Raw genomic sequence first — 26,830 nt, 5'->3', positions numbered from 1 at the left:
TGTCTAGTCTCATCGGAGGTTATTCTTATTTTAGTAGCAGAGCCTCCAAGACCACTTCATGATTTTCTGTAAGGGCTGGGCGAAAATATCTCACAATTCTAGCTACTTTGGTAAGAAGAACAGAAAAGCAGTATACTAAATGGAAAGACATTTCTCTGATGTACAGAGGATACGTGAATCACAAAACGTTAGTCTACAGGTACAGAAGTGATTAGGAAGGCAAATGGAATATTTTCATTTATTGCAAGGGGAATGGAATATAGAAGTATGGAAGTATTATGGTGAGACCATACTTGGACTGCTGTGTACAGTTTGGTCTCCTTATTTGAAAAAGGGCATTAGAAGCAGTTTGGAGAACATTCACTCAACTCATTTGAACATTCGCTCACTGGGATGAAGGACTTATGTTTGAAGAAATGTTGAACAGTTTCGCCCTATACCAATTGGAGTTCAGAACAATGAGAGGAGGTCTTACTGAAACATGTAAGACCTAGTGTGGACTGGATAGGGTGGCTACCAGGAGGAGGATTCCTCTTGTGGGGGAGACTATAACTAGGGGGCAGAGTTAAATAATAATACTAATAATCACTTATTGTCACAAGTAGGCTTCAATTAAGTTACTGTGAAAAGCCCCTAGTCGTCACATTCCGGTGCCTGTTTGGGGATGACGGTACAGGAATTGAACCTGCATTGCTGGTATTGTTCTGCATTACAAGCCAGCTGTTTAGCCCACTGTGCTAAACCAGAGCCGGCTACAAAGATATCTCCCTTTAAAGGTGGCAATGTGTAGAATGCTTTTTTTCTCTAGGAGGGTCATTAGCATGTAGATTCTATTCCTCAGAAAGCAGTGGGGGTCGGGTCATTGAATTTATTCATGCCGAATTAGATAGATTTTAGATAGACAAGGGAGTCTAGGATAATGGGGACAGATAGGAATGTGGAGTAGAGACCACACCCAGATCAGCGCTGACTTTATGGAATGGCTGAACAGGCTCATAGGACCAATTCCTATGTTCCTAGTTCAGCGACTATTTAAAATAAAACTAATCTGCACTGGCCCCCAGCTCTGCATTTTTCTCAAATCATGCTGGTTAAATATAAGGTCAAATTATTTTCCTTTGTTCCCCCCTCGAGTGCCCATTGTGATGACACACTACACTTTTCAGATTTGCCCAGCAGTGATGGTCTTGATATTCTGTAATAATGTTTGTTTCAGATCAGTTAATTTCCTTTTTAAAAAAAATACCACTGAATGTGTTGGCAGAGACGACTGCTGGGACGACCAAATCCCCAATAACACATCTGAGCAACATAGATCTAAGTTCCTTATTTACAACCACTGGGGTAGCCAGCAACATGATGTTGATAAATATTTATGAACTCTTGCACCCCTACTCTAACTGCTTTGATTGTTGTAATGATGATTCTGGCAAGTGAGTGTCTGAGAATTTGCTCTCGTTCTGCTCTTTGCCATGTTTTTAATAACTGTTTCTATTTATTTTGTTGTACCAAGTCAAATGGTAAGGATACCACAATAACCAATTGGACTATCACTGGAATGTGAGAAATCATGCTTGTCCATACACAAATTGTGATATTCATGCCCATGTCCCAACAGGAAGAATCATCTCCTATTTCAAGGATATTTTTCCAGATTTTTATTGTTCTGGGTCAAAGCATAATGTTTCTGAGAGATTAATGCATTTCTTTAAGTGGTCGAATTATGGAGTGAACTAATAGCTGTTTACTTTCATGGAGTAAGAAAAGTTCCAAATCTGCCATGTGAGAGTACCCTTTAAGAAATGGGTGTTTAAGAAATGTACCTTTAAGAAATGGAACTGCTCATGTTACTGCAGTGATGTCAGAGTGTGGGTGGAGCTGAGCTCCACTTCTGCTTTTTAGTTTCAGTTTGAGAAGAGCTTGGGTGTGCCTGTGTTTCAGGGAGCTGCATCTGAAGTCTGCCATCCAAAGACTATCTTAATCATTTAGTGAATTCAGAATTATAAATGATTTCAGTATTGAATGTAAACCCTAATGTGCTCCTGTTTAGAGGTTTGTTAAGTGTTTGGATGTTAAAAGAACAGCATACAGATTACTTAGTGTTGGATTCTTTGGGAGGTGTATTTGATTTACTGGTTGCTAAGATGTTCACTGTTTATTTTAGAAAGGTTAACTTGAGTTCATAGAATAAACATTATTTTGTTTTACAAACCACTGGTCCATTTTCTGCTGTACCATACCTGTAGAGTAAGCCATGTGCTCCCCATACCACAATCTATTAAAAGTTGTGGGTCAGGTGAATTCCATTATACACTTTGGGATTCTCTAAACCCTGACCCATAACAAATCAATATTACACGTTGGGTCACTGTGCCCCGTATGGGGCAATGGTGCAATATTCTCCCCTTCCCCGATATGGTGAGGTTACCGACTGATGTTCTCCTAGGAGGACCTGCATTGTGCACTTCCAAATCCTCAGATCCCAATTAAATCCCAGAATGGAGCTATTTACTTTGTTTTGTCGTAAGTGCAAATGAATTTACCTTGGATTTTAGTGTGTCCACTAAAGTTAAAACCTATCCCTAGCCCACATGATCCCATCGACAAGGGCCACACTTTGTTAGTTCATTATATTCAATGGATCTATGGGTCTCCTAGATTTTCACTACTGAGACAGGAAGCTTAAGTTGGGGGTTATCCCGAATCAACGACCAACCTCTGTTTACAGTGCTCAGTCACACCAATTCTCTTTGCTGCGGGAATGGTGCGGGATGAAGTCAGGCCTGCCTACCTCAGAAACAGACCCTGGGTGACTTCATTCCCAGTTATAAAACAAACAATTTGACCCTCCAACGCTCCTGCCTCATACCACCTCATCGCCCAGTTCCCATGACACCATCATGCCCTCCGTGCCAACTCAAGGTCAAATCATGTCACCTGTCACTCTCCATTACTCTCCATGCTCTCCATGCAAACTTAACGCCAACTCATACCCCCAGTCAGTCCTCATTGCCGCTCATGCTGTCTGAGACAACTTAATGACAACTAATACCCCCAGCTGCCCCTCTCATACTCTCTACGCCAATTCAATGTCAACCCATACCCTTTCCATGCCTAGGAACCCAGTATGCATAACCTACATAGCATACAAAATGATCAGGGGGTTAGATAGGGTGGACAGTGAGAGCCTTCTCCCGCGGATGGAAATGGCTGGCACGAGGGGACATAGCTTTAAACTGAGGGGTAATAGATATAGGACAGAGGTCAGAGGTAGGTTCTTTATGCAAAGAGTAGTGAGGCCGTGGAATGCCCTACCTGCTACAGTAGTGAACTCGCCAACATTGAGGGCATTTAAAAGTTTATTGGATAAGCATATGGATGATAATGGCATAGTGTAGGTTAGATGGCTTTTGTTTCGGTGCAACATCGTGGGCCGAAGGGCCTGTACTGCGCTGTATCATTCTATGTTCTATGTTCTATGTTCTATGTACATAGCTAATGAGCAATAGTAATAATAATAGCAAGTGTGGAAGCCGTGAGAAACACAATCCATTCAGAATTGTTTTAAAAAAGTAACTGCTGTTGCTACAACTCGATAAAAATGCCAATCAAACAGATCATTTCTGTGTCCACTAGATAGACTTGAAGCATGTGAGACATTTTAATTGGGTCCAAATAAACTTTTGAGACATTAACAAAAGAGATCAAAGAACAAAAATTTATTATAACCACTTAAAGATGTCAATTAAGCAAAGTTAACAATTCATTTCACATGTCAAAACATATTCCCTGCTGAGCTACTGCTTTCATTAGTCAAGGTGCTCAGCCAAACATGTGCAATAAAGACAGGTGGGTTTCAAGGCAGTGAGTCAGTAGTGTAGGGGACTGTCACTGGGCTAGTAATCCAGATGCCCAGTGTAACACCTTGGTGAAACGGATTCAAACCCCACAATGGCAGCTGTTGGAACTTAAACTAAATTAATTAATGAATCTGGAATATAAAGGTAGCCTAAGTAATAGTGACCATGGTAACTATTGTCAATTGCCGTAAAAACTCACCTTGTTCATTAATTACCTTCAGGAAGGAAATGTGCAGTCCTTACCCAGTCTGGCCTGTATGTGACTCCAGACCCACAGCAATGTGGTTGCCTCTTAACTACGGGTCTTAGATGGCCCAACCAACCTGCCATTTAGTTCAAGAGCAATTAAGGATAAGAAACAAATGCTGGCCTTGCCCGCGACATTCACACCACATGAAAAAATAAAGAAGCATGCATTTAGTACTTAACCAGTATATGTTCATCTGCATTTGCAAATAGAGTGCCTTAAGGCATTAACTTAATCCATGACCAGTCATTTTGCTTTTGTTGTAATGGAAGAATATTTGGAATTGTATTTTGTACATGTTGGTGGATTGTCTTCCCTTTCCCACTTGACACCAGCAAACCACTTTTGGACTTTGTTGTTGTACTTGTTCAATGCTCAAACCCATTCTTCCTCCTGCAAGCTTTGTCAAATTTTATCTCCCTAGTATTTTAATTTGGAAGCACTTTTATTTACATTAGTCTTTCGGTATTTCTGAGCACAGACATTTATGCACAATCCACATAATGTTCTCATTCCCATTTTCAGATTTTTGGTTTTAGGCTTCATTGACAAATGGGCCATTCATTGATCACGTGGAAACTGGCATATCAGGAAGATGTCAGGGGATATTTAGCCATCACAAAGGCACATCTATTCGCAAAGGATATCAATTAATTTCCCAGAAGCAGACATAAAAACACATGGTGAAAGTTTCACCTACAGGGATGTGATGAATGTAGGGATTCAGATATATTGTATTATAGATATTTGGTGCAGTAAGGGTTAAAAGGCTGAGTTAGTGTGTGACTGCTGCAGTCATGTTTTTAAAATAAATTCTAGTTTGAAAGACAACTAAGTTTTGGAGCCAGAGGTACAATTAAAGCATTGTAGAAAGGTTGGGCTAATGGAGTATTGTTTGTTTTAAGGGGCTTCCCCGTGGAGTTAATCAGATTACAGCTTGGTAAGATGTTGTACTTACTGAGAGGAGCCAAGGCAACAAGCGTTTTTCAGAAAAGCAATGCTAATAAGTGCAGTGACTGCAGTAATCCTCAACTGCTATCTTTATTCCCACTCAAACAACAGCAAAAAACATCTCAGTTCCCAAGCCATTATTAAACACAGTTGGCACTTAAGAATGCCTGCTTTAGAGAGATGTGTGTTAGTTGAAGAAGTGAGAAGAAGTCAAACATCTCAGTTAAAAAGTCTGTCAGTAGATAGATTAGCAGTTCCTTTCCAGGCAGTTCAAAAGAGTGTGGTTAAACGGTGAGTTGAATGAAGCTGAAACAGCTTTTGAAGAAATACAGCCAGAGTTTATACATGGTTCTGACAGGATTCAGGTTTTTTCTTTAAAACAGTCTCAAAGACATCTCTGTAAAGCAGGCATTCCTGAGTGCTAACTGTGTTTAACAATGGCTTGAGAGTTGAGATGTTTTTGTTGTTGTTTGAGTGGGAATAAAGATAGCAGTTAAGGATTACTGCATTCATTAGCATTGTTTAATGTATAATTGTAACTTATTTTCTGGTGTGATGTTAAAGATATTTTAATGCTTTGTGTTAGTAATGAAGTTTGTTTTCGTAACTATATCTTTATATCGTCATGAAATCATTCCTGGAGCAAAGTGTCATTTCCCCACAGTCTTACAAAATTAAAATAAAATATTGGGGTTTCTGTCCAGTACCTTAGGCACTGTTGGGGTATGGCCCAGGATTGTAATAGGTTATCTTTTTTGCTATTTGAAATCCATCGCTCCAGCAATCTATCTTCAGAGAGAGCATAAACTCGAATGCTCGTTATCTTCAACACTGCGATGTTGCACTATGGTGTTTTTTGCATGGGGGGTCAGACAAGCTAGCATTTATGCTTTGTCTAACATAACTAAGGGTGGTAATATGGCACCTGGAGGATTATTTGATGTGCATTCGAACAGGTTTGAAAAGCTCAATTTATTTACAAAACTACCAGAAGAAACCAAATGCGGAAAGTTAGTTCAATTCGTAGTTTGGAGTAAGTTGGATCATACGTTCATACACACATTCTGTCAGAACTGAAATATTGCTGAATGTCTTCCTTTTATATTTTAGGTCAGGAGTTTTCAAACTCAGGGTCGTGACCGTGGGTGGGTCCCAGGCAGGTTTCGGGAGGGCCGCAGCATTCCCGATTGTGGGAGCACCTGCTTTTAAAAATGCCCGCTGTGATGGACTTTTGAGATTGCGAGAGAGATTCCTGCATTTTGCAGCTGCCAGCAGTGCTGGTATGAACTCCAGGGCCTCTGGTGAGCAAGTCATGAAGAAGCTGAAAACAGGAACAAAGCAGCATAAAGATGATTACTTGAGGTACGGGTTATTGCCACTGCAAATCAGGATGCAACGTTCATGTATGTTATATGCAGAGAAGCACTGGTAAATGAATGTTTAAAACCGTCAAACTTCAAAAACATTTGAAGTGCAGTGAGGTGCAGTGAGACCTTAAATCATTAGCTGAAGTCATTATCAGAAATGTAACATTGAATAACAAAGCAAGTGAGATTGTGTGGACCAAGCAGGCTCACCTGTCACATCAATGGTACGTGAAACTAGTGGGTCACAAAAGTTGGCCAGGGTAGATCCCTAAGGATGGCTGGTTGTGTCCCAGGCAAAAAAGTTTGAAAGACACTGTTGTAGGTGATAATTTGCAACAACAAGTTGCTAACTCATTGAACAATTATCACGATGACAGGTCTTGCTCGGCCTCTGCCCAGCAGCTGGCACTGCACAAACATGTGCGGAGACCAGCTCAGGTGTGAAATAAATTGTGAATTTGATGTGCCCAGGAGATTGTTCAGACAACTTGCAGGAGGCGCAGTTGAGGTGAATAGCATCGTTACATTTAAGAGGGGGCGAAATAAACACACGAGGGAGGCAGAAAGCGTTGATAAAGTTAAATGAAGAGGGGTGAGCCCGGGGGAAGTTAATGCCGAGGATAAAAATGTTCTGGAAAATATGGTTTAATTCTGTGTTGTGCATTCGATGTAATTTCTGATTTTTGCGTCCCGTTGCACATCATCATTGTGACAATCCTGAAACCCACTGAAGAGCAATTAAAAAGGACGCTAACATTAAACAATCGTGGAATACAGTGTCGTTTTTGTGAAATGCTCCACTAACTTTTTATTGGGTTTACTTATGTTTAGTGAATTGCCCGGTAACATTTTGTATTTTTCCACACTAATAATAATCGCCACCGTCGTCATCGTGATCAACCACCAATCATTTGTTTCATACTGGCGTCAATTCACAGCAGGTGCTTTCCTGGAGGGAAAGGAATTTGCAATGGCTTTGTTCATTTCACCTGAAATAAATCCGCAAGTGAATTTCCGCGTCGGTCTTGCCACTCACCCGCCGCAACTTCGCCGGAGAGCCATGGGAGTCTGTAAGAACAAAACTCCCCTTTCACCGCCTTTTTTTTGTGCTTCTTTTACGCCCAAAACTATACAAGAAAACTGACCCATCATCTCTCAGCGTCAATTGTATTTGTTCAACAATTTTATTTTATGACTGTTTCGCCTTGCACAGACCATGATTTTTGCAACAGAGGAAGTAAACAAAGATGAGACACTTCTTCTGGACATCATTTTGGGCGAACAGGATCCACAATGCCTGCAGGTCCCCCACGTCTGCGACAAAGGTCGCTTTCGCCCTTGTTAACGGGCAGGAACAAACAGCTGTGGGTGGAATCTGCCACGGGCCTCAACAGGGCTGTAACTCGCTGTTGCTGGTTTTGATGGGGCCTCAGAATCTATGGCAGTGGCAAGAACAGTCGATCATCAGAAACATATACCGACGGTGAGATTGGGTTAAATTACTTCGGGATGAACACACAATTGGAACCAAATAATGAATACACGCGATGTAGTTAGGTGTCTATTCAGTAGTTAAGCCAGGCTTAATGACAGTTACCTCGCCAAATGTCAAAAATGGTTGGTTCAAAGCCCATCCCAGAAGATTGAGCACTAAATTGAGACCGACAATCCCAGTTCAATACTAAGGGAGTGCAACATTATTGGAGTTGCTATATTTTCACAGATATTAAATGAATATTATCTGAAGTGGATGTAAACGATCCTGTGACACGAATTGACGACGGACAGGGGGCATCCCATCATACTCCCTCCTCGATGTCCTATCATCCAGTACTTATTTGTACATGGGATGTGAGCTTCACTGGTAAGGCCAGCATTTGTTGAAAATCCCTAATTGCCCTTGAGAGGGTGGTGATGGGCTGCAACAGCTGTAGTCCATGTGGAGTAGGTGCACCCACAGTGCTGTTAGGGAGGGAGTTGCAAGTTTTTGACCCATTGACAATGAAGGAATGGCAATATCTTTCCAAGTCAGAATGGTGCGTGGCTTGCTGGAATAGGAGGCGAATTTGCAGATCAAGGTATTCCCTTAGGTCTGCTGCCTTTTTCCTTCTAGGTGGTAGAGGTCACAGGTTCAGATGGGCTGTTGAACAGTGATTGACCAATCGCTGAAGTGCATCATGTAGGTGGCACTAGGAGCTGATGGTGGAGTGAGTGAATGTTGAAGGTGGTGGAAGGAATGCCAATCTAACGAGTTGCTTTGTTGTTGGAGCTGTAGCCTTCCAAGAAAATAGACAACATTCCATCACACCCGTGACCTACAGATGGTAGACAAGTTTTGGGGAGTCAAGAGGTGAGTTGCTTACCACACAATTCACAGCCTCTAACCTGCTCTTGTAGTCACAGTATATATTTGGCAGGTCCAATTCAGTTTCTGGTCAGTGGTAACCCTCAGAATAATGATAGCGGGGGATTCAGCGATGGCTATGCCATTGAATGCCAAGATTCTATCTTGTCAGAGAGGATCATTGTCTGACACTTGTGGAATGCAAATGTTACCTGTCACTTATCAGCCCAAGCTTGAATATTGTCCAGGTCTTGCTGCATATGGACATGGACTGCTTCAGCATCTGCTCAGTCATGAATGGTGCTGAACATTGTGCAATCATTAGTGAACAACCGCATTTCTGGCCTGATGGAGGGAAGATCATTGATGAAGCAGCTGGGGATTGTTAGGCCTGGACACTACCCCGAGGAGCTCCTTCTGTGATGCCCTGGGACTGGGATGATTAACGTCCAACAGCCACAACCATCTTCCATTCTGCTAGGTATTACTGCAACCAGTGGGGGTTAATCGCCCTTGATTCTCATTGACTCGAGTTTGTTAGGACTCCTTGATGCCATACCCGATCAAATGCTGCCTTTTGTCAAGGGCAGTCACTCTTACATGTGGTCAGGAGCTGAATGGCCCTGGCAGAACCCAAAGGTTCCTGCAGATGGCACTGTTCTATCGTCTGCTTCCTTTTCTTTAACACGCAGCAATTCGCACTCATGTTTAAACCATTTGTACAGGAAACCACCGTGCAATGCTTTACGAAATGGCCTTTAAAAGTTAGGTTATTTATGGATCTTTGTTCTCAATAAAGCATCACCAGGAAAACCAGCCCTTTCTAAAACAACGTCGGCTGACCTTTTATTGAGGTCAAAGTTCACCGAGACTCATTTCATCTCGCAAAATAACCCTCAACTAACCACAAATATCCTTTTTATTCCTCTGTCTAAAGTCTTTATCATCAGGGTCCGAGAGAAAACAAGCGACTCTTGGCGTGGGGTTGCACATTGTCAGTGTTCAGTTTGATGAATATACACGAGAGGTAACCAGTTTGTTCCTATTCGTCCTCATTTTCCAGCCGACACAATCCCGTTAACATTTATTTCACCAACGACTCGTCTTTTGCGTCCAAAACACCCAAAGAATATTTTGGATTTGCTGCTCTAGCCACTTCCCCTGCTCTTCTTGTAACCCGCAAACATGTTTTCTCCCCATTTATTCCTCGTTATTTGTTCCGCCTTAAAACACCATCCTTCATCACGGAAACTTTCAATATTTTCGCTCCTAATATTTTCCTTTTAATTTGTGATATATTGGTCTTGTTGAACTTACGGACTCGTCTTGCGCCTCTCATACAATTCCTTTATTAGTTATTGTTTGTCTGTATTACCTTTTGGCGACGGGATTCATTGACAAGTGAATCATGCAGCCATTGCACAGAAACTGACACGCGGGATGTGATGGATTAGTCGCAAAGGCATTTGTATTGGTTGGGGATAATGATTCGTTTCCCAGAGGCGAAATATCGTTTCCCACCGAGGATAGCTTTAACGTCATTTGAAATCCACTGGCCCATCGCTTCCAGTTCAAAGAGAGCATAAAAAGAGGGTGAGCAGAATTTTATCCCTGGAATAGTTCCAAACGGCAATGTTTCAGCTAACGCGTGGACTGCTTCTGATGGTATTTTTCACATGGAACTCTGATCAGTTAACCTGTCGACTTCGCGGAAGGTTCTCTCTGCCCAACATATCTAAGGATGGGGACATCGTGCTTGGGGGAATGTTTAACGTGCACCTGGACAGGTCTGAGCAGGTCAGGTTATTTACAACAGCACCAGGAAACATCAAATGCAGAAGGTTAGTTCAGTCTGGCGTAAACGTTCCGGGTTTCGACTAAGTTTTAACTTTGAAACCTCCCTTGTACCCCGAAGCGCGCCTGTGCATTCATTCCATTGCCGGTGATACGCGCGCGGACATTGTTAATACCGTACATCGAATTTTTATTCAGGATGGCAGTTTGCAAGGACTGTATATTGTTAATTAATGTACCACTGATGATCATAGTGAAATGTATCCTCCAGCAAGCATTTTGCATCATTTGCTCTGCTACATATTATCAGCATACACGAACACGAGAATTAAGAGCAGAATAGGCCATTCGGCCCGGCTGGTATGCTCTGTCTTTGGATAAGATCTATTGTGGCCTCCATTCCACTCTCCTGCCTGCTCCCCATAATCCATGACTATCTTATCGATCAAAACACTATCGAACTCAACCTTGAACATATTCAGTGACCCAACCTCAGTTGCTCTTTTGGGGGGAGGGAATTCCAAAGGCACAACATTTCTCCTCATGTATCTTGGTCTTAAATGAAAGGTGCCTTAGTTCGAGACTCTCCCACATGGGGAAACATCTCAGAATCCACATTGCTGAGTCCCCTCAGGGTCTTATATATTTCAATAAGATCACCTTCCATTATTCTTAAATTCCAATGGTAAAATCCCCATCTGTTCAACCTTTCCTCATAAGAAACCCCCTTCATCTCAGGAGTTAGTCGAATGGACCTTCTCAGAGCTGCTCCGAATGCAATGATATATTTTCCTAAAGGAGACAAAAAGACTTTGCACAACGCTCCATTAACACGCTGGCTGAAGCCTTGTTCAGCTTTAGCAATACTTCCATACTTTTAGACTCAATTCCCCCAGGAGTAAACATTTTATTTGTCTTCCTAATCACTGTCTGTACCTGTATTCCAACATTTTGTTATCCATGTGCCCGGACGCCCAGATCCCTCTGCACCAAAAGGTCTGCAGCCTCTTTCCCTTTGAGACATATGCTGCTTTTTTATTCTTCCTGTCCAAGTGGACAAGTTCACACTTTCCCACATTGTACTCCATCTGTCAATGTTTTGCCCACTCATTTAACCTATGTAAATCATTTTGTAGGCTCTTTGCATTTTCTTGACAGCTTACTGTCTTACCTATCTTTGTGTTACAAGGACATTTAGCTGTTGCATTTGATCCCTTCATCCAAGTCATTGATATAGATTGTAAATTGTGGAGGCCCCGGCACTGATCCACATGACACTCCAATAGTCATAGCTTGCTAACCTGAAAACGACCCAGTATCCCTACTCTCTTCTCCTTGTTAGCTTATCAATCCCCTATGATGTTATCCCCTACACCATGTGTTATGATTTTATGAAGTAACCTTTGATGTGGCACCTAATCAAATGACTTTTGGAAATCCAAGTACACCACATCTACAGGTTCCCCTTTATGCACTTTCCTTTTTGCTTCCTAGTCAAACCATAATGAATTAGCCAAACATTATTTCCTTGCACAAAACCATGTTGACTGCCTGAGTCAAGAGGCATTGCTGTAATGGACAGCTGGCACGTGAGTGTATCCGGCGTGAAATACAATAGCAAAGTTTTTGTATGTGTTGTTGAAAGCCCGGGACAAATATATAAGTTGATCCGTGAGTAGTGAATAACCACATTATATTTTGATGGCTGACAATCCAGTATTGAAGGAACATTGTTCTATTGAAGGTGCCCTCTTCCGGATGAGAAGTTAAGTCCACCTGCCTGCTGGGGTGGACTTAAAATATCCCATGACACTCAAAGAGTAAAGGTCTCCTGACCAAGAGTGTCATGGAATCATAGAATTTACAGTGCAGAAGGAGGCCATTCGGCCCATCGAGTCTGCACCAGCTCTTGGAAAGGGCACCCTACCCAAGCACCCCCACCCTATCACCATAACCCAGTAACCCCACCCAACACTAAGGGCAATTTGGGGCACTAAGGGCAATTTAGCATGGCCAATCCACCTAACCTGCACATCTTTGGACTGTGGGAGGAAACCGGAGCACCCGGAGGAAACCCATGCACATACCGGGAACACGTGCAGATTCCGCACAGACAGTGACCCAAGCCGGGAATCGAACCTGGCACCCTGGAGCTGTGAAGCAATTGTGCTAACCACTATGCTACCGTGCTGCCCGAAGAGTGACCACTCAATCAACATGGCAAATACATCTGGTCATTATCACATTGATGCAAATCGCTCCGACAGGCCCGGTGGCAATTGCAGTTGGAAACTCGTTCTTATCCGTTCTACCACATCATGCAATCCCATCATTCATATTCGTGTCAATTCATGGCATGGAGTATACTGAGGAAGGCAGTTAGTTCTATTCTGATCTCAAAGATGGAGGCGAATTCCTGTGGGGATAACACTCATCCGGCGAAACGTCGGCGCAAATGTCACTCAAATGCTTAGAGATGGTCTCAGCCACCGCTGCTGTTTTCGCGGTCTTTGCTCCTTACGGGTTACGGCGGAGGAGGAGTAGAACCGCACCAATGTATAGCGGCTGGAAGTAACATATTTCCCGCAATATTTGGGATGTTAGCAACCAAAAACAACAGTAGGAAACTTAATTTGACTTTTGTTAATTGTTTAAAGCATCCCGAATGTATATATTTTGTGAGAATTGTTTTACTTAATGAGTAAAATAAAAGATAATTACACAACGTGGCAACTTAATGGTTTACGATTGCGTGACCGTTACCAGCCAAGTGATAGTAAAAGAAGGCTGCGTGTCTTAATTTATTTCGGTTGCTAATCGTGCAAGAAGTTAAAACTACTTGCAAACATAACTGAACTAACCTCTCGCATGACTAAACCATATTCGTTCCACAGTTTTGATTCAAGGGCTTTTCGCCTTGTGCAGACCATGATTTTTGCAATAGAGGAAATAAACAAGGACGAGGTGCTCCTTCCGAACATTACATTGGGCTACAGGATTCATGATGTCTGCGCATCCCCCAAGATTGCAACAGAAATCGCTCTGGCTCTGGTTAATGGACAGGAAGAAAGGTTTGCGGGTCACATCTGCAACAGGTCACTTAATATCCCAGGCATTGTCGGTGGCGATGGATCCTCGGAGTCGATAGCAGTGGCAAGGACAATTAGTCCTTTCAAAATACCGATGGTGAGATTCAGCAAAATTACTCAGCCGCTATCATACAGCTGAATAAAACAACACATTGCTAGATATATATAAAGTGGACATTTAGGCGACAGTCTGATTGACTGGTAGAATTGTCTCCTGAATTGGAAATTTGAAGTTTCAATTGCAACTTCAGAAGCTTGGACACAAAATCTAGACTGACAGTTCAGGCAGTGCTGGAGACATCTTGCACATTTGGATCATTTTTGCCACTCTTGGGATCAAATGTGTGAGGTTGATCTAATGAATACTGTGACAAGGTTGGCAGAAGGACAGGGAAATTGGCTCTCTGGCCAATTTGATCATTCAATCGACATCAGCAAATAAAGTAAATTATCTGCTCAATATCAAGTTGCTGTCTGAGAGATTTTAAACTGGTTCTCACATAGTTTATGTTAAACAGTGACAGCAATTCAAAAACACTGAACTGGTTGAAGTGTAAAGTGCAGCACGGTGGCACAATGGTTAGCATTGCTGCCTCGCAGTTCAATTCAGCCCTCGGGTCACTGTCTGTGCGGAGTCTGCACGTTCTCCCCGTGTGTGCGTGGGTTTCCTCCGGGTGCTCCGGATTCCTCCCACAGTCCAAAGATGTGCAGGTTAGGTGGATTGGCCATGACACAAATTGCCCGTTGATATGCAGGTGGGGTTACGGGGTTAGGGGGGGGGGGGTAGGTGGTCCTAGGTACGCCACTCTTTCAGAGGGTCGGTGCAGACTCGATGGGCCGAATGGCTTCCTTCTGCACGGAAGGGATTCTATGGTTCTACGTCTAGAAATGCAAGTTCCGTCTTTTGTCCCCCCCGCTTCTTCTGGTCACTTCTTCAGGGTAACGAATGAAATGCAGTTGTTTTTATTTGTCACTAAATCTCGGAATAATTGCTGATTGTCCAGGGGCCATTAATCATGGCACTAATCTTACAGAATATGGGCAATTTATTTTGGAATGTTTGAAAACGTGAAAGCTGCCAATTCAAGGCGCGTACCAATGATCTGCTTCCTTTGTTTTCATGTTTGTGTGATTTCAGGTTAGTTACTTTTCCACGTGCCTCTGCCTCAGTAACAGGAACGAATATCCGACATTCTATAGAACAATACCAAGTGACTATCATCAATCCAGAGCTTTGGCCCTACTTGTTCAGAGGTTTGGGTGGACATGGATTGGGGCCATTCGCAGCAACAATGACTACGGCAACTCGGGAATGAAGGCGTTTATAGAAGCTGCCGTGAACTTCGGCATTTGCATTGCTTTCTCCGAATCGTTTTACAGAACCGATACTGTGGAAAAGATTTCGAAAATCGTGCAAGTGATAAAAGCTTCTACCACCAAAGTCGTGGTGGCTTTTGCTTCACCGGGAGATATGCGCGTTTTATTTGCCGAGGTTTTGAGGCAAGATCTGACTGGCGTACAGTGGATAGGAAGTGAAGCTTGGGTAACAGCAGATGTGCTAGCTCCAGATAAAAGCTCCAGGTTCCTGACCGGGGCAATCGGGACTAATGTGCGTGCGGTAGAGGTCCCGGGACTGCGGGACTTCCTGCTCAGGATCCACCCTTCCATGTTTCCTGGTGATAGTTTGGTCACGGAATTTTGGGAAAAGACCTTCAGATGCTCCCTGACGTTGGATGACAATGGGAGGCGGATGGTTTCTTCTTCAGCACACCCTCCATGCACCGGGAATGAAACTTTGTTTGAAATGCACGACGTGTACACCGACCCAACTCTGGACGGGAGCTCCTACAATGTCTATAAAGCCGTCTACACGTTCGCACACGCACTTCACAGAATGTTTTCCTGTGAAAAACACAAAGGACCGTTCCAAAGTAATACATGTGCCCATTTTTCGAACTTTGAGTCGTGGCAGGTAAGGAATTTATTTGTTTTTAAAAATATATATATTTATTTAAATTTTTCAACAAATTTTCAATAACCCCCCCCCCCCAACAAGAAAAAGATACAAAAACACAACAAGCAGAAATTATTCATTGGATTTCCCCTAAATACAATAACCCCCCATATAACAGTATAAAACACAAATAGGGAAATCCCCCACCTTAACCCAAACGCCACCCCAAAAGAAACCCCCTCCCCCCCCCCCCCCCCCGGCTGCTGATTCCTCCTAACGCTCCGCGGGATAGTCTAGGAACGGTTGCCACCGCCTGAAAAACCTTTGCACAGACCCTCGCAAGGCAAACTTTATCCTCTCCAGCTTGATGAACCCTGCCATGTCATTGATCCAAGCTTCCACACTAGGGGGCTTCGCATCCAGTAGCAAAATCGTCCGCCGGGCTACCAGGGACGCAAAGACCAGAATACCGGCCTCTTTCGCCCCCTGCTATCCCGGCTCGTCCGATACCCCAAATAGTGCCAATAGCCAGCTCGGCTTGACCCGGGCTTTCACCACCTTGGACATAGTCCTCGCAAAACCCCTCCAAAACCCATCCAGCGCCGGGCACGACCAGAACATATGGACGTGATTTGCTGGGCTCCCCGAGCACCTCCCACATCTGTCCTCCACCAAGGAATTTATTTGTACGTTGCTCTGCTGAATGTGCGCAGATCTGAAACATTAACCCTGACTCTCTCTGTACAGATACCACCAGACGTGCTGAGTATTCCCACCATTCCTATTTTTATTTAGGGGTTGCTTTTGGAGGAGGCAATTACCCCAGCAAAAGTTCAATAGCAAAATAAGGCGTTCAAGGTGAAAAGGAATAGAAAAGTTCTCGTATCGCACAGTTGTTACGGCGCAGGAGGAGGCCATTTGGCCCATCGTGTCCGCGCCGGCTCTCCAAAGGAGCAAAGTGATTTTGTGCCATTCCCCTGCCTTTGCCCCTTCCTGAATACTGTTTCTATTCACGCAATGGCCAAATGCCCTCCTGAATTCCTCGGTTCAACCTGCCCCCACCACACTCTCAGGCAGAGCATTCCAGACCCAAACCACTCATTGTGTCAGAAAGTCTTTTTCTCACATCACACTTCCTTCTTTTCCGAATCTCTTGAACTCTGTGCCCGTGGTTCTCTACCGTTTTAGAGCGGGAACTGTCTGCTCTGTACAGCCCTCTCATGATTGTGAACAGCTCTATCAAATCTCTCCTTAACCTTCTCTTCTCCAAGGAGAACCATTCAAAACCTCCCCAATCTATCCTCATAACTGAGGTTTCTCATCCCCGGGAACCATTCTTGTGAACCTCTTCATAATAATAATCGCTTATTGTCAGAAGTAGGCTTCAATGAAGTTACTGTGAAAAGCCCACATTCCGGCGCCTGTTTGGGGAAGCCGGTACAGGAATTGAACCCGCCCTACTGGCCTTGTTCTGCATTACAAGCCAGCTGTTTAGCCCACTGTTCTAAACCAGCCCCTAGATTAAACCAGCCCCTACATTCCCCACTCTCTCCAATGTGTTCCCATCGTTCCTAACGTGTACGCAACATTCTAGCTGAGGTCTGACTAGTGTCTTGTTTAATTCAGCATAACCACCTTGTATTTTTGGAAAGATTGCTGGAATGGTGTCATCCTAAAGTGTAAATGACTCGGGTTACAAATGTAAAGCCCTTAACAAAATCTGTCCGGTTGTTCTCTCAAGCTTCTGCATTACATGAACTCGGTGCATTTCACAACGACAACAGGTGAGAAGGTGTATTTTGACGACAATGGCAATCCAACAGCCGGGTACGACCTTGTGAACTGGCAAAAGAATGCAAACGGCGGCATTGAACTTAAGATAGTTGGACAGTACAATGGGTCTGCACCTCCGGGGAAAGAACTGGTTTTGAACCCGAAGCACGTTATCTGGAGTGGTGGTGGCCGCGAGGTACGTCTGCCAATTCAAAATGACTTTAATCTGACTCCATGTTATAATTGTTAATGTCGAATAATTGTATTCATCAATATCGTCCCGGCAGGACCCTATCACCAGTTATTTTCGACTGGAAATTAACTGGACTTAAACAATTGGGTAGAGCATCACTTTTACTTACGTCACCGCGTAGGCACCGGATTGGTCTTTCCATTGCAACATTGGTTGTCAAGGCAACGTTCATCCTTTGATATAATAATAATTCTTCTTAGCATTGTTTGATGAAAAGTAGACGCTCGCGAGAAATATTACCAATCATGATATTAGAGATGAATTTGTAACACTGTGAAAACAGGGTTGAGGAATTAAAATAGAAACAAAGATCTGGAACAATCCAGAAACAAAATGCTGCCGATACTTGAGACCTGAGATAAAACCGGGAAGTGGTCGGAAAGCCCAACAGGCTTGACAACATTTATGGAGAGCAAAACAAAAGTTCCTGGTCCTGATCTTTCGGTAGTAACTGTTTCTTTCTCCCTCAATGTTGCTCGACCTGCTGAGTATTTCTGGCAATTTCTGCTTTTATTTTGTGTTGGAGGATTGGACTGAACGGATTTAATTGGTCTGATTCGCAAGGCATGATTAACGACTTATTCTAAAGAAGTGTGCTTTGTTCTGCTCGGATTTCCTCCATTGTAATTGGCTGTGGAGTGCAGAAGCCAGACGCCCTGGGTCAATATTAGCACCTGATGGTGACAGCACACTAATGGAAACAAACTCGGGAGAATGTAGGAATCTTGCAGTTCAACCTAAATAGACTAAAGCAATTAGTCCATCTCCTCATGCCATCCTCAAGCAGTGAGCAGCGAAATAATAATCTTTATTGTCACAAGTAGGTTTACATTAACACTGCAATTAAGTTACTGTGAAAAGCCCCCAGTCGCCACATTCCGGTACCTGTTCAGGTTCACAGAGGGAGAATTCGGAATGTCAAATTCACCTAACAGCACTCTTTCGGGACTTGTGGGAGGAAAACGGAGCACCCGGAGGAAACCCGCGCAGGTGCAGGGATAACGTGCAGACTCCGCACAGACAGTGACCCAAGCCGGGAATAGAACCTGGGACCCTGGAGCTGTGAAGCAACAGTACTGTGCTACTGTGCTGCCCAAATAATTGTTTTTGAACAGTAGTAGCTGTAGGAATACAAATATTTTGCACACTGCAAGTTCATACAAATAATAATGGAGATAGATGACCAGCGAACCTGCTTTTAGAGACATTAGTTGTGGCACAGACAATAGGAAACATCCAGTGATAGCTCAGTGGTCTTGTTCAAAGTGTGAAGCGAATGGAGAGTAACGTCTGACAGCATGTGAAACTACCTTTCGACCCAATCCCATCAGTATTCAGCCTGGAGAGCTGTATTCCTGGAAGAGATTCGCTGGAATGCTTGATGAGGAATTATGTGGAAAGCTAGGATTTTTCAAGAGGAGACTTAACAGAAACGTTCATAATCATGATGGGTTGAGGTAAAGTCGCTAAGTGGAGACAGTTCCTGATAGCTGAAGAGTTGATAACCAGACCTGCTGAACATTGGCCAAAGTATTAAAGGAGACATGAGGAAACCTTTTTTTTAAACACCATGCTTTCAATGCAGCTCTCCACTCTGAAAACGAAACTAAAACACAGACACACACCAGCGTTTTGCTCAAAGTGAAAGTAAAAGCAGAGTCATAGCTCAGCTCCACCCACACACTGACGTCACTGCAGTTATTTGATAAACACCCATTTCTTAAAGGTACATCCACTACAGCTATTTGATAAACATCCATTTCTTAAAGGTACTCTCACGTGACACTCTGTACCATACAATACTTGTGTGATTCCATGATAATGCAGATGGAATTATGAAATCAGGCTATCTGTCAAATGCCGAGTTGGGGTTAGTCAAATGTTCTTCAAAGAAGGAATTGTGCCAATTGTGATCTTGCTCAGAACATGGGGTTCTTGCCAAAATATTCTAATCCCACTACATTGACGGCTGATACAATACTTGCATTGGCTTAAGTAATGTGAGCAATATGCTTCCGGTTGTCAACTATAGTCCATCCTATTTCATTTTCTTGATTTGATTTGCTTTGATTTGGTTTATTGTCACATGTACCAAAGTACAGTGAAAAGTATTTTTCTGCGGCTGAGGGAATGCACACAGTACGTACATAGTAGACAAAAGAATAATCAACAGAGAACAGTGACAAATGGTACATTGACAAACAGTGATTGGTCACAGTGCAGAACGAGGGGCCAAACAAAGCAAATACATGAGCAAGAGCAGCATAGGGCATCGTGAATAATGTTCTGACAGGGAACAGATCAGTCTGAGGGAGAGTCGTTGAGGACTCCACTGGCTCTGGGGAAGAAACTGTTGCACTTGTGACAATAACCCCCCTTCGTTCAGACATGCAAACATACAATTCATTCATCCAAAGTCTGCCAACTAGTTCAAAGTAATACAAAGTTTCCTAAAATCCCCACTATAATACTTCACAGTTAACAGAGTCAAAGAATCATACAGTACGGAAAAGGCCATTCGGCCCATCGCATCTGAGCCGGTTAAAAACAACCACCTAACTATTGAATCCCATTTTCCAGGACTTGGCCCAAAGCCTTATATGCCCTGGGATCACAAGTGCACATTTAAATACTTCTTAAATGTTATGAGGGTCTCTGCCTCCACCACCCTTTCAGGCAGCGAATTCCAAACTCCCACCACCCTCTGGGTAAAAAAACAATTGTCTTCACATCCCCTCTAACCCTCCAGCCCAGTCCCTTAAATCTATGCCCCCTGGTCTTTGACCGCTCCACCAAGGGGAAAAGTTTGTTCCAGTCTAGTCTATCCTATGCCCTTCATCATTTTGTACAACTCAATCATGCCCCCCCCCCCTCTCCAGTCTCCTCTGCTCCAAGGAAAACAATCCAAGTCTATCCAATCTTTCAACATCCAGGTAAATTCCTCTGCACCCTTTCCAGTGCTATCACATCCCTCCTAGAATGTGGATTCCAGAACTACACACAATGCTTCTTTTGTGGCCTCACCAACGTTTTATACCATTCCAGCATAACCTTCCGGCTCTTAAACTCTATGCCTCGCCTAATAAAGGCAAGTATACCATATGCCGCCTTAACCACTCTATCCACCTGCTCTGCTATCTTAAGGCACCGGTGAACATACACACCAAGGTCCCTCTGATCCTCGGTGCTTTCCAGGGTCCTGTTAATGTTTAACACAATCAGGGTAGGGGTCACTGACAATGCTGCGCTCTCGGGGATGTTGCACGTGGGTCAGCTTCTTTGTTCCGCGTCCTGCAAACTACAGCAAAACTGTCGGCAAAGGAATCTGAGAAAACGTTTCTGAGGCAGCTACATAAGATACTTGTCAGTAATTTTTATATATCCGTTTGCTCTCATTTAGGTATTATAAGTTGGGGTTGCATATTCAGCAGACCCAGAGAAAAGGAACTCCTTTCGCAATCTTTGTGGGGCAAATCTGCAATCTGTTTCACATTATGTAGAACTGGGATAGTTTGTACATATTTGAAACATTCTCAATCCCTTTACGTTGCTTATTTTAGACAACAGTAGAAAACGTGGAATAATTCATCTGATTTTCGGCTACATTTCTACCATAAACCTATTTCTATTTTACTTGATTCAATCCACACACTGGCAATAAAACACAGTACGTGAACGTCTTTTAACGTGATCTGAATTTTAATCTTCGGAACATACGAACACAGGAAATAGGAGCAAGATTAGGCCGTTCGGCCCCTTGAGCCCATTCTGCCATTCAACTAAGTCATGGCTTACCTTCTACCTAAACACCATCTTCCTGCACCACACCCTTATTCCTTTGTGTCTTTATAATCTAAAACTATCAATCTCAATCATGAACATATTCAATGACTGAACCTCCCAAACATCTACTGTAGATAATTCCAAGGATTCACCACCCTCTTGAATTTCTAGTGAAGAAATTCCTCCTGAGTCCTAAATGGTCTGCCTCTCATTCCTAGACAGTGACCTCCGGTTCTAGACACCCCAACCAGGGAAATAACCTTCTTGCAGCCGCCCTGTCGAGCCCTGGAACAATTGCTTATGCTTCAATGAGATCATCTCTCGTTTTTCTAAACACCAGACAGAGAATACAGGCCCAGCCTCCTCAATCTCTCTTCAAAATGCAATCCCTCCATCCAAGGAATCAGTTTGGCAAACCATCAATGTACTCCCTCTATGGCAAGTCCATTCTTCCTGAGAGAAAGCGGTTGAAGTGTACACAATGCACTGAGACGCGGCATGGTGGCACAGTGATTATCACTGCTGCCCACAGCACCAGGGACCCAGTTTCAATCCCGGCTTTGGGTGTCAGTGTGGAGATTGTACGTTCTCCCCGTGCCTGCGTGTGTTTGCTCCGGTTTCCTCCCACAGTCTAAAATGTGCAGGTTACGTGGATTGGCCATGCTAAATTATTCCTTCGTGTCCAAAGATGTGCAGGCTAGGTGGATTGGCCGTGCTAAATTGCTCCTTCGTGTCCAAAGATGTGCAGGTGGGTGGACTGGACATGCTAAATTGTTCCTTAGTGTCCAAAGATGTGCAGGTGGGTGGATTGGACAATGCTAAATTGTGCCTTAGTGTCCAAACATTTGCAGGTTAGGTGGATTGGCCATGCTAAACTCCCTTAGTGTCCAAAGATGTGCAGGTTAGGTGCGGTTACGGGGATAGGGCGGGTGAGTGGGCCGAGGTAGGGTGCACCTTTCGAAGGGTCATTGCGGACTCGACTGGCCAAATGGCCTCCTTCTGCACTGTTGGGGTTTGGAGATTCTATGAATAAACTAGGTTTGGTCTCACCAAGGTCTGTACAATTGCAGCGAGACTTTTGTTTACTCTTGTACTCAAATCCTTTGACAATAATGGCAGAGAACCTCTCTGCATCGTCTTCGCAACTCATATTCCCCGAGCTGTGTTTAGTCATCACCTTGATGGTAAAGTTGTAATTTTTGTTTTATTACTGTATCGGAGTTACAAAGCCAGAGCTCAGAGTGTGGACAGGGGCAAAACCCCAAATCCAGCTCATTGCCTGCTCCAAAAGCCAATTCAAATTGAATCCAATTCATGGTCCTCACAAGAGAGACATACCAGGTCCAGGCATTACACCTGACCTCACGCTCATCTTAGATGGGGACCTACATAGCTATTTTAAGAATGCAATCACAGAAATCTATCAGTATCACAGGGTAGATAATCTATTGTTTCCTTCCTGGAAGATTCCCCCTGCAGTGTGCTCCGAAAGCTGCTCCCAGGAACCAGGAAAATGGCGAGGAAAGGACAGCCTGTTTGTTGTTTTGACTGCACCGCCTGTGCGGATGGGGAGATAAGTAACATTACAGGTCAGTCGAAATACAGGAACTATTTTAATGTGCGTTTTCCGGAAGCGTCTTCAGAGATGTCAACACATGCACGTCTTAGTTTAATAAACGTTTCCTTTCCTTTTAGACTCCGCAGACTGCATCAAATGTCCTTTCCTGCACTGGCCCAATGATGGGAAAGATGAATGCATACCAAAAGAAATAGAGTACCTGGCTTTTACAGAAATTCTGGGAATTGTACTGGTGACGTTAGCATTGATTGGCGTGTGCATGGCGCTAAATATAGCTGTCATTTTCTTCAGATATCGTGAAACCCCTCTGGTCAAAGCGAACAATTCCGAACTGAGCTTCCTCCTTCTTTTTGCTTTAATGTGCTGCTTTTTGTGCTCAGTTACATTCATTGGCGAACCGTCTGATTGGTCCTGTATGCTGCGACACACAGCGTTCGGTGTTACATTTGTCCTTTGTATCTCCTGCGTTTTAGTGAAAACCATCTTGGTTGTGATGGCGTTTAAGGCCACGCACCCCAGCAGCAACAGGATGAAATGGTTTGGTCAAAAACAGCAGCGTCTCAGTGTTTTCTCCCTTACATTTGTTCAGGGTTTAATATGTGCCCTGTGGTTGATAATCGCGCCACCGTTCCCCAGGAGGAACACAAGTCATTACAGGGAAGTTATTATTTTAGAATGCGATGCTGGTTCCTCTGCCGCCTTCTATTCTGCATCGGGTTATATCGCTTTGTTATCGTGTTTGTGTTTTGCCTTGGCATTTCTGGCCCGGAAGCTGCCAAGTAATTTCAACGAGGCGAAATGTCTAACATTCAGCATGCTGATCTTTTGTGCGGTTTGGATAACTTTCATTCCGGCTTCTGTGAGTTCTCCTGGGAAATACACCGTGGCGGTAGAAGTGTTTGCGATTCTGGCCTCGAGCTACGGTTTGCTGCTTTGCATTTATGCCCCGAAATGTTACATCATCATGATAACTCCCGAGAAAAATACAAAGAAGAACCTAATGAGCAAAGTGATTGAAAATTAACTTTAAAAAAAATCGATTAAAAAAACTTGGCGCGCATTTTGCTGGCACGTTTTCGGTTTGGAAATCGTTCGACAGTCATTAGCTCAAATCCCACAGGAGCGATTTATTTATTATGCTCAAGAATATGGTTCACAGAATTTACAGAGCAGAAGGAGGCCATTCGGCCCAACGAGTCTGCCCCCCACGTATCTATCCTATCCCCGTAAGCCAGTAACCCCCACTTAACATTTTTTGGACACTAAGGGCAATGTAGCATGGCCAATCCACCTAACCTGCACATCTTTGGACTGTGGGAGGAATCCGGAGCACCCGGAGGACGTGCAGACTCTGCACAGACAGTGACCCAGCCAGGAATCGAATCTGGAGCTGTGAAGCAACTGTGCTAACCACTATGTTGCAGAGCTGCCCACAATTATATTAAGATTATATCTTAATATCATTCATCTGCTGTATATTATTGGGAGCACCGAGTCGACTGTATGGATTTAAAATTTAACCTATAATTATGAAACATGTCGTACTCAAAATAATTTGTGAATCTTTATTTCAACTCTGCATTTGTCTCTTCCACATTTAAGCATTTGATCTGATCTCACGGTTTAGGCTCCGCGCGATATGGGAGCGCGTCTCTGACTTCGAAGGTCAAGTTGAGTACTTTGCGGAGAGTCTTTGCTGTAGCGGGTTTGAAATCTGACTACTACTGCCCAGGCATCGAGACGCTAAAATAATTGATGTTCAAATGATGATGCTTGATTATTTAATTCTGATTTCATATTTGTATCCTCACATTTGAGGGAGAAACCTCCCGTGTCCCATAATGTGAAAAGGTGGTTAAATAATTGACGTAACAACTTTTAGCCTTGAAATTGAAAAAAGAACAAAGATCTTCCTTTCCCAAATCCTAGAGACAATGTTGACGACTTTTTGATGTGGAGATGCCGGCGTTGGACTGGGGTGAGCACAGTAAGAATCTTACAACACCAGGTTAAAGTCCAACAGGTTTGTTCAGAATCAATAGCTTTCGGAGCTCCTTCCTTAGGCGAATGAAGAGGTGGATTCCAGAAACACATATATAGACAAAGTCAATGATGCAAGACAATACTTTGAATGCGAGGTAAATAAATATTTACATGTCCAGGCGGAACGACTGGAGAGAGGGATAATCACAGGTTAAAGTACTGTGAATTGTCTCAACCAGGGCAGTTGCTAGGATAGCTCTGAAAGCTAGTGATTCGAAACAAACCTGTTGGATTTTATCCTGGTGTTGTAAGACTTCTTACTTTGACGGCTTTTTGGGCACAATGGACTGGTGTTTACTGAGCATCATAATAAATGCAGCTCGAAAATGGCCCCCGGGTCCATAATAAACAACACTGATTTATTGGACATATAAAAACATATTAACTAGTATGTCATTCTGTGTTCATTGTAGTCCAGGGCGCAATAGAAATTGCCCATGTGAGGCTGGTACCTGGAGAGCAGGATGTTCACCTGCATTTATCAGGTTGGACTCACATTGGGGTAGATGGTGATCCTTTGCTATTGTGTAAAACAATGAGAAGTCCCATTTACATCTCTCCCAGCTTCCATTTCAATTTAATTTAACAAAAGGAAATTCAGTCTTGATGCATGATGGGCGGCAACTTCGATAGCATCCGGCATACTCCATCGCCCAAAGTTACAATTTTTTTTAGAGTACCCAATTATTTTTTTCCCGATTAAAGGGCAATTTAGCGTGGCCAATTGACCTACCAAGCACATCTCTTTGGGTTGTGGGGGTGAGACCCACACAGGCACGGGGAGAATGTGCAAACTCCACACGGACAGTGCTACCCACTGCACCACAGTGCTGCCCACCATGGCACAAAGTTAAAATTACCCTTATGCTTCCAGACATATTTCTGCGCTCGATTTGTGCGCGTGCACATAGGCCTAGGAATTACTGCTGGCAACCTGACTGCAATTACTGCCAACTCACTGGCATGTCATATGTCTGTCTCTGGATACAGTTATCTAGTTTGTTTGAAGCATTTAGCGCCTTGGTTAAAATTGCAGAACGAACTCTGTCACTTCAAGCTATGTTACAATAATTCCTACCCTGTAATGGAATAAATAGTGACATGGAAATTCACGTTATTTTTGATGTTATATTTTTGGGGCTGCAAAAGTAACTTCATCGGCATGGTTCCATGAATCTATGAAGAGATGTATATCGGCCTTTTTCCAGCAGCACCCAGCAGCGGCCCCGATGGCTACACTTTCTGCGTGGGATTCTCCGTTGCCCGCTGCCGTTTTTTGTGATCGGCGATCGGGTGGAGAATTCCTTCTGACGCCGAAATCGGGGGCAGCGCCAGTTGGACGCCAGTTTTTGAGTCTCCGCACCCTCTGAAATGGCATCATCGCATCGCGCACCCCTTGGAGGTCCTCCCCCGATGCTCCGCCCAGGTGGGCAGAGTTCCCGACGCCAGGGTGCATGTGCTCTTCGTTTTCATGAACCCGGTGTGGTAGCTGCTGACTGTGTCCAGCACTACCACAGTCGGGTGGGAGCCGTGCTGCTGGCAGTGGAATGTGTGGGGGTGGGGGCTTTGGCGAGGGCTGGGGAGGCCGGTGGCATGATATTCTTTTGTGCCAGCCACCAGTAACCCTGCTGACAGGGACGGGTGCTGCTGCCAGAGGGCCCCATGGTGCCAGACACTGACAGGGCCAGGGGTGCAGTGCAGAGGACGGCGTGCCAGGGGGAATGGCTGGGGGTGGGGATGGGGGAGGGGAGACATGGCGGGGCCATTGTGTAGCCCAGTGGACCTGGTTGGGC

At 43.9% G+C, this 26,830-nt stretch overlaps 1 protein-coding gene across 1 annotated transcript; it reads left to right on the top strand.

The window, feature by feature from the left end:
* Positions 1-13,464: 13,464 nt before the first annotated feature.
* Positions 13,465-26,088, top strand: LOC140389550 (extracellular calcium-sensing receptor-like). The gene is given in 6 exon segments (XM_072473758.1): positions 13,465-13,749; positions 14,791-15,624; positions 17,348-17,575; positions 22,882-22,909; positions 22,912-23,004; positions 23,111-26,088. Coding segments are annotated over 6 exon segments (2,349 nt in total). The 5' UTR covers positions 13,465-13,491; the 3' UTR covers positions 24,019-26,088.
* Positions 26,089-26,830: the final 742 nt, after the last annotated feature.

Source organism: Scyliorhinus torazame, chromosome 14, assembly GCF_047496885.1.
Source record: "Scyliorhinus torazame isolate Kashiwa2021f chromosome 14, sScyTor2.1, whole genome shotgun sequence".
In the NCBI taxonomy this organism is placed as follows: Eukaryota; Metazoa; Chordata; class Chondrichthyes; order Carcharhiniformes; family Scyliorhinidae; genus Scyliorhinus; species Scyliorhinus torazame.
Note: the sequence above shows the minus strand (reverse complement) of the source record. Positions and strands in the feature narration are given on the sequence as shown.